This window comes from Macrobrachium rosenbergii, chromosome 10, assembly GCF_040412425.1.
Source record: "Macrobrachium rosenbergii isolate ZJJX-2024 chromosome 10, ASM4041242v1, whole genome shotgun sequence".
Classification (NCBI taxonomy): Eukaryota; Metazoa; Arthropoda; class Malacostraca; order Decapoda; family Palaemonidae; genus Macrobrachium; species Macrobrachium rosenbergii.
Window position 1 is genome coordinate 27,125,342 of NC_089750.1, and position 15,697 is coordinate 27,141,038.

Sequence of the window (15,697 nt, forward strand, 5' to 3'; positions counted from 1 at the left end):
CTTACTTTCAAATGAATACCCCATGGCACAGTTCCTGTGCCCGTGGACATGGGAGAGCAATCTTGAGATCCATGTGCCTCTTCCACGGAAGGCGGCTGACCATACGAAGGACTACGGGCATCCTTACTGTAGGGAGCAGCGACCTCCTCCTTCCTCCATTCTATCAGTGTCATGGGACCTTTGGAAGAAGGGGAGGAGGTGCTGGAACATGACGACAAAGACGATCGGCGAGGTCTCTTCTTCGACTTTTTGCTGTCACTTTGATACTTCTCCACCATGGCTTGAAGGAGGACATCCCCTGAGAAGGAAGATGTAGGAGGGGAGCATGGGGGTTGACAGGATCAAGGCATAATGCATGGCCATAGGGGCAACGGCCTTCACCATGGCCGTGGTCCCAGTCAACATTGTAACCATGGCCGTAGTCACGGTTACTGAAGCAGCAGTTGCAGGAATAGTAACAGAGGCACTGAGGTGGGAGATCAAACCCCAGACTGAAGGCTCCCCGGTGAGACCTAGGGAGGACCAAAGCTCCCTAAGTTCCTCTAATGTACGTTGGATCTCCCCTAAACCTGAAAAACTTGGGTGAGGTGAGGCTCTCTCTCTTCACTCTGAGGGAGGATTCCTTTCCCCCTCAAATGAACAGACTGCCTGCAAGTCATTGTCCTGGTCCATCCATCCTCCCACCCCCACTCTATTGACGGAGCAACAGGAGACCACTAGGGAGTAACCTCTCCCCGAGGAGAAGTAGCCACAAAAGGCAGTTTCACTGGAGGAAGGAAGGAACTTAGATGGATTGGCAACCTTCAGCATCACCAGGGGCATGTAACCCTCTTGTATTTGCTCTTCCAAGTGAACTGCACCCATTGCTCCGAAGGCCACTCACGACACTCATCACATGGGCTACTTTGGTTGCACTCATGCCAGCAGCAGTGAGTGCATTAAAGGGTGAGGATCAATTTCAAGAGGGGAGGGAGCATTTGCAAGGAACATTCCCTGTGCCTGGGCAATGCTGCATGGCACAAGGCTTCCCCTCCCTAGGCTGTGATGAGTCGTGGGTTTGTGTCTAGTAAAACAGGTAAGTCACGCAAAGAATGATCAGAGAAAAAAACTAGGATCGTAGGCGAAATGAAGAAAACCAGCTGGCAGGCGTGCAGCTCGAGAAGCGGCCAGAAGGTAAGCGAATGCACTGCCGGAAGGAAAGGTGGGACGCCCCACCTAACCGCTGGTGGTTAACTACCCAACAACCTTGTTAAGTATTGAATGGTTGCTTCCAGCTGTGCTGAAGGTATTCCCACATGTAAAGGCGAGGGTTTGTATTCGTGTAGGAACAATTATCTGTTTACAGTATCTGGTAACTGATCTCTTTCTGTCCTTCCCAATTTTACCTTCTCTTACTTCTTTTGAATGAACACCATATTCCTTAGAAGCTTTTTTTTAATAAATGAATAATAATAATAATAATAATAATAATAATAATAATAATAATAATAATTATTATTATTATTATTATTATTATTAACAATAATAATGCTCAATGAAGTCATAACTATGGTTATGGTAAATAAGATTCATAATTCATAATTCAAAAAGTAATTAAAAATAAAACAAAACTTCAAACTTTGTAACTTATTAATGCATGAAAGTTATGTTACACTTAATAAAATTATAACATTCACATTTTGTATCATACAAATGGATTTGTATGCAATAAGCAAATGAGTAGCAGAAAATAATCAACTGAGGAAAAACACTTGAAAGAAAATTAAATATTTTCTTAAAGTTACTTGAGAAGACAAATAAGTGTTTACATTTCAGGAAAAACTGTATTGTAAAAATAAAATTTACCTGTACTAACAAAAAAATACACCAATTGGCCATAACTTCAAAATAAAGTGTAAAGTGAACTTCACAGCTAACCTAGATTTGCTGATTCGTCAGCAGCACAGCTTTCAGACTTCGCACTAGCTTCAACTGTTTCATGTTCATGTTCCTTGTTACTATTATCTTGCTTACAGCACGAATTTTGAAATGACTGATTAACTTCATTGGTACCAGTGGAATTGTTCATCATATGGTTATTCAAAAGGTAAGGGTTAAAGTAATTTATTACATTTGCCATGGAAGGATTCATATAATTCTGCCACATGGGAATCCCTCCTTGGTTACCACAAGATTTATTACCACCTCCCCACAAAGACATCATCATACAATAATTAAGCATGGCAGGTGTCATGGGAGCTGCCATGACTGGAGTCATTGCTGGACCCATTGTTGGTGTTATCATTTGACTCATTGGTGTCATCAGAGGTGAAGACATCATAGGCGCCATTACTGGCATTACTGTAGGACCTGCTGGCTGAGTTACTGAAGTATTCATCATTGTAGATCCTGAGGGTGGCACTACAGAGGCCTTTGACACTGCAGACTGATGGGCTACTTTTGATGTTACAGGAGATGCTTGGACATTCACTGGGGAAGTTATTACTCCTGGAGCTGTGGCAGTGGTCTGCGTCAATGCAGATCGTGGATAAGTATTCCTGACAGGTTGTGGTTTCCAAGCACTGAAAGATGAATTAGTCACAGGCTGAAAAATAGAACACTGGGGAGTTCGAGGTGGCAAAGGGGATGCTGTCATATGTACTGGCACACCTGCTTGTGTAGGCACATGTCCTATGAATCTATGAGCTTTTGAGTGTGTGACCAGAGGATCTAAGGTTGGAAAAGCTGCGTCACAAACAGCACAACAATAAGACACCTCTGAATGTAGAGCCATATGACAATCAAGGTTAAGACTGAAAGTGAACAGAGACCTGCATACACCACATCTGAATAATTGCCGACCACTTTCATCTTCTGGTGTGCAAGATGGATCTGAACTGGATGATGGTCCTAAATGTACAGACCTCTGATCACTGAGAGCTTCACGCCCATGAAGTTCTAGTAAGTGAAGTTCAAGATACAAGACAGATATAAATGATCCACCACAAATTCCACACTCGCAAAAGTCATCAACATCCCGTGTTTGCCCATCTCTGTGCAGCTGCTGGTGTATCTGTCTTCCTTGATCAGTGAGGAAGACTTGGTTGCAATATATACAAGCAGCACCTTCATTTCTGTGAGCCTGTTGGTGTGCAGCCCACCCAACACCAGTTACAGCCACGACACCACAATCAGCGCACACAGCTGCAAAATCAATACCAGCTCCAGACGGACTTTTCGCATAGGCAAAATCATCAAAAGCAAATCTTGAGGAAGACAACATTTCTCTTTTCACCTTGTGTGGACTGTACTCTTCATCAAGATCACTTCCTGAAGACCTGACATGTTTTCGAGCTCTAAGGGGATCATTCTTTGAGAGGCCCCCCTCAGCAAGTGAGGGCTGCATACGTTCAGCTGCAGTCTGACTCCGAGTTACCATCCTGGATGGAGGTGCTGGAGATTTCTGGCTCTGAAATTCATTATCATTAGTCTTGTCTAAGTTAGATTTTGATGTACTGCTTGATACATTACCAATAATACTGCTTGTCATTCCAGTTTCAGTGTTCTTACAAGGGCTTTTGATGTTTGTAGGGGAAGTGTTCAAAAGGTTATTTGTGACATTATTGACAACAGTGTTATTAATACTTGTGGTATCATTGTTAGATATTAAACTTGTAGAAGTAGAAGCAATTGGAGATATGCTTACACTTGAAGATAAAGTGCTTTTACTAGTACTACTAACATTTAAATAATCAATTAATGATGACATAGTGGATGCTGGGAAAGCAGTAGTATTTGCAGGAGTTTGTAAGGCTGGTTCAACTGATACAATGCATTTTTCACTCCCAGCGTCTTTAGCAGACAATCCTCCTCCTGTTTCGGATACTTTCACAGGTTGCTGTGGTAAATGGAGACCACAGTAAGAAAAAGGTCCATTTGTATCTAATATTGTTTTAAAAGGATGCTGTTGCTGATCTTGCATTTCCATTTAAATTAAAGCAATCTAAAATACACCTTTCAGAAAAATAACCTATTCTTACTACAACTAAAACCAGTACAAACAGTAAAGGAGTTGATGATCAAGAGCACATTAATGAAATTTGACCATAAGAAGGTTAATGTCTGTATTACTGACCATCTTATGCCCTATCTTTACTTACAAAAACAACTTAAAATACCTACAGCAAGTTTCAATCTATGTAGTTTGTTAGCCTTGTACTCTGCAATACTAGAGTTCCTTTGTTGTTAGCACTCTTGTTGGAATAAAGCTGTCCAAGAAATCTTCACTGTTGCTGAGGCTAATGCTGATGGATCCTTTTCTAGCTTCCTCAAAAAAAAAAATGTTCCAGGTTGATTATCACAGTAAAATACTTGCCATGAGCAGGCCTGCAATTGAGGGAACTTCTGATGATAAAGGCATCCTACACTTGAGTGATACATTGAAATACCTGAAAAAAAAATAAAGTATTTTAAGCTTAGGTTGCCTTTTCATCTACACACATATAAACTAAAATTTTTATTTCATAAGTAGCTGCCATTACATAACTGTAGACCAGTGCTCTGATATTATTTCCTGTCTTGAGGCATTCATGCAATTCCTTCCTCTTGTAATTTCAAATATTTTGTAACATATTTTGGGTAGGTCTTAAGCACATAGCACCCTTTTTGTATTTTTTCAATGGTGGTGACAGTAGTTACATAAGTAAAACTGACAGATGGATTTTATCTACTAAAAATACAAACAGGCCATTCTTGCCGTGAAATCATGCTTATCTGAGTAAATAATCATACATTGGTAATCAACAAAGCAAACACTGTCTCCATTTTGTTCTTGATTTCAGGGGAATTAGTGCAGATGAACATCAACATGTATACTTCAAAACCTTCGTCAGAACAGTGATTAAAGTTATTATTTTTATCCTATAGAATGCTTAGTTCATGTACAATTAATAATTACTGGTGTGAGCAACCTTTGAAATTATAACCTATTCATAAAAGGTTTGGCCAGATAGAGACCCCCACTTGGGGGTAGCACCATCAGTGCAACTCACGCAGTGCACTGTAGTCATTACTTAAGGTTCTTTGAAGCATCCTTTCAGCCTCTAGCTGCAACCCCTTTCATTCCCTTTACTGTACCTCCATTCATATCTTTCTTCCTTCTTACTTTCCACAACCTCCTAACAACTGTTCCATAGTGCAACTACGGGGTTTTCCTCCTGTTACACCTTTCAAACCTCTTTTACTCTGCATTTCCTTTTCAGCGCTGAATGGCCTCACAGGTCCGAGCATTTGGCCTAAATTTTAAATTCCAGTTCCAGAAAGAGGGAGGATGGGGGAGCACTTGAAACTGTAATGTAAAGCCTATAACAACTTCTTTCACTGATAATTAATAAACAGCAAAGACCAGGGTTACATATACCTGTACTACAAAACTGTGAAAAAACAGCATGTGCAAACCATTTTCCAGAAATAAAGGAGCTAAACTAACTTGACCTGTCTCAACCAATTTCTAACTTTCACTTCTTTTGAAAATCACTGCAACGGCGCAAGAGATGCTGATGAAAATCTTGAAAGGAGCAATATCTTACCAGAAAATCAATTACATTTTCAGAAAAAATAACTTTACTGAAGAAGAATGGTGTACTGTGGTAAATGATGCAGTGTGCAATATTAACAGACCCATGTGCAGCATCCAGTTCAGTGGTGAATGAGGCCTTCCGATGAAGACTTGCAATGGGTAGTCACTAGAGATGTACTTGATAGTATGATACACATACAAACCCAATACTAAAGCAGCATCAAAAACTCCACCAAGAGGGGTAAAACAAAGTAGAATCCTGAGACCGACATATTTATGTACATTACCCAATTATCATGGATTACAATAAAATAAACACTTTTACCTTATGGAAAGCACCACAAGTATTGACCAAAATTGAGACAATGACTTTAGAGAGATGATAAAACTAAACTAAGATACAGTAAAATCATAGTGTTAGCATTAAAAAACAACTAACAAATTAAGAGTAATATATATGATAAAGTAATGAAGAGGATAGATTGTTACGACCTTCGAAATACAATAACCGAGGACCGCTAAGAAATCAAATAAAATTATGAACCTCCGATAGATAACGCTAAGGTTGTTATGCCTAAATTCACAGACCTTTGTAAGGGCGTCAAATCACCTCTCCATTCTTGTGTTTCGCTCTTCATATGTTACTTGTTATTATTCCAGATTCTTTATGTATCTCATTGTGTGCATCATTGTACGGCCTTTCCACCGATATATATATCTGCCTTTTACATGTTCTGTAACACATTATATATGTATTCTTATGCTTGTTAACAAACAACTTCTGTATGGACGCAGTGGGGAGGGCCTCAGGTCACCCGCTTTCCGCATTCCATGAGTAATTTCAGTCTTTCTGACATTTCTTGAACCTCACACTGGAGATCCCAGAGTGACAGGCATTAACGGACTAAAGACAACCGTAGCCTACCATCAGAGAGCCTTTAGCGGACTAATTATGGCGACAAAGTTTAGGCCTCTGATAGCTCCCTCCCTGGTGGAAACTGTGCTATTAATGGACTAAATACGGCATACCCAAAAAAAGGGCACGTTTTGGCACTTCGTTTGACCACTCAAACAATCAGCACCATTAACGGACTCAATGCGATGCATTTTGCCGCATTTTGGTGCGTGAGTAGTAAAGATGTCGGAAGCTGAACTTCAACGCTGTCAAACTTCCTCCGTTTTCGCAGCAGAACACGGCATCATGGTTCCTGCGCGCAGACACACACTTTCGCATGGCGTGCATCTCAGATGATGCTATCAAATCCAATGTCACCATGATGGCGCTCCCAGAAGAGGTGTTAACAGAATCTCCCCCTGGCTCAACGCGCAACCGGAGAAAGTTACATACGCAGCCTTGAAGGATAAACTCATCCAAACTTACTCCATGCCCGTGACTGAGATAGCGCAGCGCGCACTCAACCTATTATCCCAGCCCCTAGCAGAAGCATCACCCAGGGAAGCCTGGGACGAACTACGGGGATTGGTAACACTTCCAGGCCACGACGAAAACGGGAGGAAGAGGAAGGTAGATTTAAGAAGAGTGATCTTCCTTTGGCGCCGCACACAGGAAGTTAGGTGCCAGATAAAAGACGCAGACACCCTCGACATGGACGCCTTAGTCAATGTCGCCCAGAAAATACATGAGGCCACCAAGGCCTCGAAACACGCCGCCACCCTGGGAGCCTGCAGCCTGATGGAGGAGAACGACGACAACGAGGGAGACATCGATGCCGTTTACCGGAAGAAGATACCATTCAGGGAACACAGGACATGGTCAAACCCGGTGTGGTGCTTCTTCCATAGAAAATTCGGAACCAACGCCAGGAACTGCAGGCCTCCCTGTTCCTTTACAAAAAATGACAAAAGTGGCCACAAGTAACAGCTGTGGCTGCGAAATGCAACTCCCCTCGACCAGCAGATTTCTTCATCAGACAAAATTTCGAAATGGCACCTGCTGGTAGATACGGGGGCAATGCAGTCGGTCTTCCCACCATCTAAGGAAAATTTAGAAACGATACCCGACTCACCACCCACCCTCATAGCAGCAAATGGAACTCCCATCCGCACGTATGGCACAACGACCTGGACTGTCTCAATTCTGGGCCACAGATACCACTGGCCCTTCGTCATCGCAGAGGTCAAGTTCCCCCTGCTGGGCGCAGGTTTCCTAGGGCACAACGGACTTCTGGTCGATGTCGGAAGACAACACCTCCTTTACACGGGAACCTGCCACTCCCGTCAGCTCTCCACCGGACCTGGAATGCCCGCCATCTGCTCCACAGCCCCCAACGGCTACAAGTCCCTCCTACAGGAGTTCCCGGACGTATTCAAACCAGAGCTACGCCAGCCACCAAGGGCTTTGCAAAGCATGGCATCTTCCATCATATCACCATGACAGGCCCACCGACCCATACCAAGTTCCGACGACTGTCCCCCCAAAAGTTACAAGATGCCAAACGGGCTTTCACAGAGATGGAACGGATGGGTGTCTGTAAAAAAAAAAAAAAAAAAAAAAAAAGCATCAAGCCTGTGAGCGTCTCCCCTCCACATGGTGAAGAAATCCGATGGTTCATGGAGGCCCTGCAGGGACTAACGGCATTTGAATTTACTGACAACACCAGACCGCTACCCCCTCCCTAACATGCAAGACCTGATGGGCGCCCTCCATGGATGAAGATTTCTCCAAGATGGACCTCCTGAAGTCATACTTCCAAGTCCCTGTGCACCCCGACGACGTCCTCAAGACCGCCATCATCACGCCCTTCGGAACTTAAACATTTTCCTATTCCACCTTCGGTCTCAGGAACGCAGGTGCCACATTCCAGCGCCTGATGGACACCATCTTGGGGGATCTGCCTTTCTGCATCTGCTACGTTGACGACATTCTCATCTTCTCCAAGTCCCCAGAGGAACACCTTTGCCACATCCGCACCGTCCTGAAACGTCCGCAGGACAGCGGACTGGTCATCAGGTTCGACGAATGCATTTTCGGGAAAGAAAAAGTAGACTTCCTCGGGCACAACATTTCCCCAGCAGGAAAGCACCCCATGGCCTCTAAATTAAAAGCTATAGAGAACTTCCCAAAACCACAAAGCATCAAGGCCCTTCAGGAGTTTCTCGGGATGATAAACTACTACCGACGTTTCATCCCAGACGTTGTCCGCACTATGTACCCCCTGACATCAATCCTGAAGGGCAAGCCAAAAATACTGAACTGGAAGGCTCCGCAGCAGCAGGCACAAAAACAAAGAGAGCCCTCGCCAATGCCACTACCTTGACTCACCACAACCCCGCAGCTGCCCTCAGACTGACAACGGACACCAGCAACATCGCCTGCGGCGCAGTACTCGAGCAACTAGTGAACGGCGCCCCCCAACCCTTGGCCTTCTTCAGCCACAAGTTTTTGCCGGCAGAGACCCACTACAGCACCTTTTGCAGGGAGCTGCTGGCTATCTACCAGGCCGTGAGACACTTCAGGTACCTGCTGGAGGGAACCAAATTCACGACCCTAACAGATCACAAACCCTTGGTGCATGCATTTGCAAAGCCGGGAGACATGTGGTCTCCAAGGCAACAGCAACACCTGACCGCCATCTCCGAATTCGGGTACACCATCAACTATGTCCCTGGCAAGAAGAACCCAGTAGCTGATGCTCTGTCGAGAGTAGAAATCAATTCCCTTCACCTGGGCATCAACTACAAAGACCTGGCAAAAGAACAAGCAGCAGACCCAGGGACGGCAGTGACGGCTCTTAAGTGGGAAGATGTGCCCTTAGCAAACTCGAACTCAACTCTCCTCTGCAATACCAGCACAGGCCGCCCATGCCCCCTAGTACCCGCCTCGAGGAGGAAGCAGGTGTTCGACATAGTCCACGGTCTCTCCCATCCATCAGGCCGCAGAACAGCGCACCTCATGACTAACAAGTTCGTCTGGCATGGCATCAACAAGGATGTCTGACAGTGGGCAAGGAGCTGCATCCCATGCCAGACGAGCAAAACGTCCCGACACACAGAGTCTGGGGTCAGTGACTTCCCCCAGCCTCATCGGCGCTTCAGCCACATCCACATCGATGTCGTCGGGCCTCTTCCGCAGTCGGGAGGAGCCAGATACCTCCTGACGATCATAGACCGCTCCACCCACCAGATGTCGGCATCCAGCATCCACAGAGGCCCTCCTCTCCAGGATCAGGAGTGCCAGACAGCATCACCAGACAGGGGTCCAGCCTTCCTGTCAGAGCTCTGGGTCTCCTTGGCATGCCTGATGGGTTGTTGACAGCTCCCCTGGGTCCTTAGGTCTCCACTGCACCAAGGCAAATGTCTGCTGAGAAAGTCTACTTCGGAGAATTCTTCCCCGTCCGGCCCAACGGAGCCGACACCCTCTCCCGAGGTTAAGGGAGACAGAAGTTTGGCCCTGCCATAAGACCTTCATCAACAAAAAAGTTAAGTATACCTTAGTTTTACCAGACCACTGAGCTGATTAACAGCTCTCCTAGGGCTGGCCCGAAGGATTAGACTTATTTTACGTGGCTAAGAACCAATTGGTTACTTAGCAACGGGACCTACAGCTTATTGTGGAATCCGAACCACATTATAGAACCACCACCTACAGCCCACACACCTTAGACCCCTACGGCAGCAGGGTGGACCCCATTGGCCGCCCTTTTGAGTCATCAGGCGCCAAGGCATACCTCCATGGGTAGGAAGACTGATGCGAGGAAGCAGGCAGGCGCCCAGAGCTCCCCCTCAGTACCTCCCTGCAGACACACCTCCCCCACCAAAGCGAGATTAGGGGACACATCCAGCCAACCCCATCCAAGTGCCTCAGCGTTTGCGTGATTAATGTTGTTTCATCCAATAACTGCTCTTCTAATTATTGTCTTGGGGGGGGGGAGTATTTGTACGGGCGTCAAATCGCCTCTCCATTCTTATGTTTCGCTCTTCATATGTACATTAATCATGTCATATATGTTACTTGTTATTATTTCAGATTCTTTATGTATCTCATTGTATGCATCATTATACGGCCTTTCTGCCGATATAGATATCTGCCTTTTACATGTTCTGTAACGCATTATATATGTCTTCTTATGCCTGTTAAACACAACTTCTGTATGGACGCAGCGGGGGGGCTCAGGTCGCCCGCTACCTTTCCGTCCGCTTTCCGCATTATAAACACCTGTCGAACCTTACACCTTCATAAAAACAAATTATTATTATTTTGCTTTAAGGGACAATGCAATTCAACCCCAAAATACGTTAAACACCACAAAAGAAAAATTACGATAAACCAAAGCATAAATACGCCAAGGAAAAGGGCACATGACAAAAGGACTTCTGAACAAACCACACTATTCCTTATGTTGTTCCAAGAACTAAAAGGCCGTGAAACCCCCAAGTGAAAACATTCAAGAAGGAACTTAGTTCAGAATATATCCAACAAAACTTAAACAAAAATAGGGACCACAAAATATGCCAAATGGAAGACGAGCGGAGGGCTTCCAAAAATAAATAAATAAATAAACAAGGAAGCAGAAAGTTTCAGTAAGACACATGATCGTTAAAAGCCATACTCTCGATTCCGGTGAAGAGCAACTTGTCTACCCTCAAACATACTCTCGATTCCGGTGAGGAGCTACTTGTCTAAAGTGTGATCTCAGCATACTTACATACATAAATCTCTTTTCAATGGTCAGCCAGTGCATTTAGGAATAATTCCTAGCAGTTCTACAGAAAAGCTCCGCGAGACGCCGTGTTTAATACCACCCCTTGGGGATAAGCGGTAAACAAAACAAATAATTTCTCAATAATGTAATCAGAAAAAAATTTTGCAAATTTCTCACCATGCTCCTACACCTCTCTAGAAATAGGTTTATCATAATCGCGCACGTTTATTTTTGGAGGCCAACCTCTCTGCCCATCAGACTGACCATCATTATCATTTAATTTACGTTTTGCTTTAATAGGTCTATTCCATAACCCGGATACCGATAACCGTACGCACTACCACTGAACCTTGTTCAATTGTCATATACGAAAGTATTCTGGCAACAATGATTTCAATGACTTGCGTTACTATGACACTCACCAACTTTTTTATTGTGACCAGCCAAATCTTTTAGATTACAAATTATACTAAAAAGTACAAAAAAAAAGACTAGCGTCCTCAGTGACTGGGAATGCTAGACGTTTTTTTATACAATAATTTGCCTTACCCTCCGTCCCCAAAACAAACTCATTCACTATTACACACACAAGTACTATCTTGGAAGGTGGGGGAGAGGAGCATTAAATTTTATATATATATATATATATATATATATATATATATATATATATATATATATATATATATATATATATATATATATATATATATATATATATATTAGCAGGCAGGCTAACTCATGACCCACCTGCACCTGGTTATTGTTATGTATTCTCGCTGAATAACATCAGGTGCTGTTACCATGTCAATGAGCTCGATCAGGACATGACCAAGAGTGGTCCAGGCTTTTCCCCAGACCCTGGGTCCTGGTCTTTTGAAGGGCACGCAACGAAGCAATTTAAGCAAAATGTTTGTTTTCGTCGAAAATAAGTCGACTTCCAAAATAAAGTTTCAGGATAAAACCTTAGGTTTTCGTTCCCGTCTTGTGACATACCATCGGTACAATGGTACGGTACAATGAAAACCACCGGGAAACAAGAATTACATAAATAGATCAATGGTGCGTTGTCTGTTCAGCTAATATATTAATGTAGGGACTTAAAATACGGCTTGCATTAAAATATCCTGAAACAATGTGAAAACGTAAAATTATTTAGTAACTTTCAAGGCTTTAAAGGCTTACTCCACAGGTAAAGAATAGGTTAGGCAGGCCAGTGTATATCACCCCCTACACTAGATAATATATATACTATACTGAGGCATTCGCAGGAATTGTAATAAAAGTATAACATTTTAGAGAACAAAACACAAGCACGTTATCAATCACCACCTTACTGTGCATTTGCATGCGGTGAAGCATTGTTATGCCCAAGATTCCGGAATTGTAAGTCTCTCTCAATTCTGCTGGGAAGAGTAACTTGTTTTAAAAAATAATTTTATCAATCGTTGATATAGCCTATGCCTTTATGGACATTCATAGGATGGATGGATATAAAATGAGTTGGATGGACATAAAATGGTACTTAAAATATGCAAGTAATCTTCAACACTGAGATAGAAATGCGTTATGAAAACATTAAACCATACTTGATGCATTGTGCTAAGGCGAGAAATTTCGCAGCACTAGGCCAACTAAATCATGAGAAAATTATTCACGGTAACATGAACAATTCATCCTAAAATATAACTGAAATAATCTTATACAGCATAAGGCCTAGCTATCACTACAATACTGCAAATGTGCTGGGGTGGTTCATGTTCTAATGACAGAGATATTTCCATGAAATCCCAGAGAGATCTTCGAGAAAACTTAGCAGTTAGGTTTTCATGACATCAGACCCCGTCGGACTTGAGGATAGCCTATATTTAAAACGTAACAACTTGCAGGAGCACACTCGTACGATCCAATGTTAGACAATTACCGGACGATACTTCAGTAATCTTACCTGTACAATATCTGTTTTTCTCCCTCTCTTTTAATGAAGAACACAGTTATAATAGCAAAGTTCACTAGTTTCTTCACGAGCTGTCCGTTACTAACTGAAGGCGATATCAGCAACCCATAAATGAACTACTCTAAAGATCAAGGTGTCGAGTTCGTGACCAAACTGGTTCTGCCTTTAAACTGTCGGATTGCCATTCAATCTGCCTATTCGTCGGCTGCGTAATTTTTCAGTAATGAAGTTTTAAAAACTTTGATGCTGATTCATAAACAACCATATAATCACTATTAATTTGATGTTATGTTCGCTATATCGGGTGTAGTTACTGATAAAAATAAAATTTGAAGTTTGTTATCGTAAATTATGTTACGTGTTTATCGGTTAAATGACGATTGTTACGGCAAGGTGGAAAAAGAACAGGTGGAATCACGAGCAGCTCGAGACGAGTCGGTGACGTCAAACGGAACCCAGAACTACTCTTGGTCAAATGTTACTGCAATGCATTTCTAGCCATAGGGCACTATTGCATTGTTTTATAGTTCAGTTAGTTCATTATTAACTAGTTATAATATGATAAAATGATATTTCCCTTTACAAAAGAAAATATATTGTCATATAGCCTACTGTAAATGAAATACGACCAGGATAAAATATTATATTACTTGAGTAAGAATAAAAAGAGAGAGAAAAAAAATTCTGTCGTGAGTTTTACTTAACCTAATAAAGACCTAGGCCTATATCGATATATAATTTTATATATGTCTACTGAAAATCATGAAGGGTTTTGGCCATGATATTAGGCCTACTCACTATAGTTAACTCACTTTAGTTAGATATATGTGCAAGAAAGGCCCCCCTAAAAGGACTCCTATAATTGTCTACAAAAAAAAAAAAAAACCTTCTTTAGGAGCCAAGTCCAGGGAGGCCTTTTAAGCGAGCTCTTCAGGAGGAGGAGTCCAGCTTAAGTAATGTACCATTAATCCACGAATTGACAAAAATACAAAGAGAGAGAGAGAGAATCATGTCATAAATTTTCCTTGTCCCATAAAAAAAAAAATCTAGGCTAGACCTACGCGCCTATGTGCTGTAAGCCAGGTATTTTAGTTGATAGCAATGGCCCTAATAGCAAATAAGAGTTAACAAACAATATGAATAAGTTGATAATAGGCTTAAGCAAAATCACTTTCACGAAAATTATATCAATCATCAAGCAAAAGTGTTGCATAGATATAGGCTTATAAAATAAAATAATTATACAACAAGAGGGCATACAAAGATCTGAATTGTAAGCTTTATAAACATGCCTTATAAACAGATTAATCAAAATTTTTGTATTCAAAGTCAGCTGATAATAAACCAAACCATTTTCATTTGAGAAATATTGAATTGGGTGTCTCTCTTTTTCTCTCTGTCTTACATAATTTCAATTCCAAAATAGGCTAAGCCAACTAAAATACTCTTCTGTTGATTTAGCAAATAAACAATATTTACCTGGAGTTATATCCTGGTATACATGTGTTGAGTAGGCACAGCAGTATCTTTCAATTTGCGTGCATTTTCAGGATGATAATCTAAAAGTATATGTCTAAGGCTTTCTCCAGCATTTCTTGCATTTTTTCACGTTGAAATCATCTTTCCTTTTGCACAGATTAACCCAAGTTTTGCAAAGAGATGGATCCTTTGGAAATCTGTAAAATGAAATGCCTTTTTCTAGGCGATGGCGATCATGATTATTGCAACCAAACACAGCACATACCACCATCTTTGTTGTCTCTTATCAACTGATTGAAATGTTAAAAGATCGGCGAATTCCCTCCAAAACCGTATGAGTCAATGAACCTCTAGCCACTTACTCAGCTGGGTTCCAAGTGACGTCACTGCGCCGGAAAACGCAAAACTCGTTCTCTCACGAAATCACCTTACTCTTTTTCCAAGTTCCACCTTGATTGTAGGTATGCTTATTTGGAGTAGCAGAAGGCCTGTCGTCTTCGGAAGATGCTTGGACCTGAACTGACAAGGAAATCATATCCAAGATTCCAAGTACGAGCTGTGGCTCTGAAAGTTCATGCGTCAACTTAAACTGAATACGACGCTATGGTGAAGGAAACCCTTTCAGGTACAGCTCAGGAACATAAAAGGTAATTAGCTACTCTTAAATCTGCACCTTTAGCATTAAAATAGCCCAGGAGCGGTAATCAAAAATACATGGTTTTAGTGAAATAATTAGATAAAAGCTGAAATTTTGCACAAGTGTAGTTATGTGACATGAACAACATATCAAATATCTCGTAAAATAATGGTTTTATAAAAAAAAACATCACTGAGTAAAAGTTGTTCAGAACTTATTTTTCAATAGGAGTGAGTAGTAATTTGTTTTACAAAATTAAGGCCGTTTATATGAAACACGAATAAAAAATAGTGAAACTAATCCTATAATTTTATTTTCAACAACAATTTCCACAGAACTGGTGGTCTGTATGACAAAATGTTTCGAGACAAAAGTTAGAAAAATTCATCTTCTTTTCAAATGTA

General features: G+C 42.0%; 1 protein-coding gene across 7 annotated transcripts; it reads right to left on the bottom strand.

The window, feature by feature from the left end:
• Nucleotides 1-1,611: 1,611 nt before the first annotated feature.
• On the bottom strand, nucleotides 1,612-15,180 carry LOC136842567 (myoneurin-like). 7 transcript variants are annotated; one of them, XM_067110054.1, is made up of 3 exons: nucleotides 15,019-15,177; nucleotides 4,162-4,427; nucleotides 1,612-3,877 (listed from the first exon to the last, which is right to left on the bottom strand). In XM_067110054.1, the coding sequence occupies exon 3, from the start codon at nucleotides 3,746-3,748 to the stop codon at nucleotides 1,913-1,915; it is 1,836 nt and encodes a 611-aa protein (XP_066966155.1). In that variant the 5' UTR covers nucleotides 3,749-3,877; nucleotides 4,162-4,427; nucleotides 15,019-15,177; the 3' UTR covers nucleotides 1,612-1,912. The 7 variants fall into 7 exon arrangements, with proteins under 7 accessions (XP_066966155.1, XP_066966154.1, XP_066966156.1 ...); XM_067110053.1 differs by lacking the exon at nucleotides 15,019-15,177 and adding an exon at nucleotides 13,169-13,304; XM_067110055.1 differs by lacking the exon at nucleotides 15,019-15,177 and adding an exon at nucleotides 10,246-10,343.
• Nucleotides 15,181-15,697: the final 517 nt, after the last annotated feature.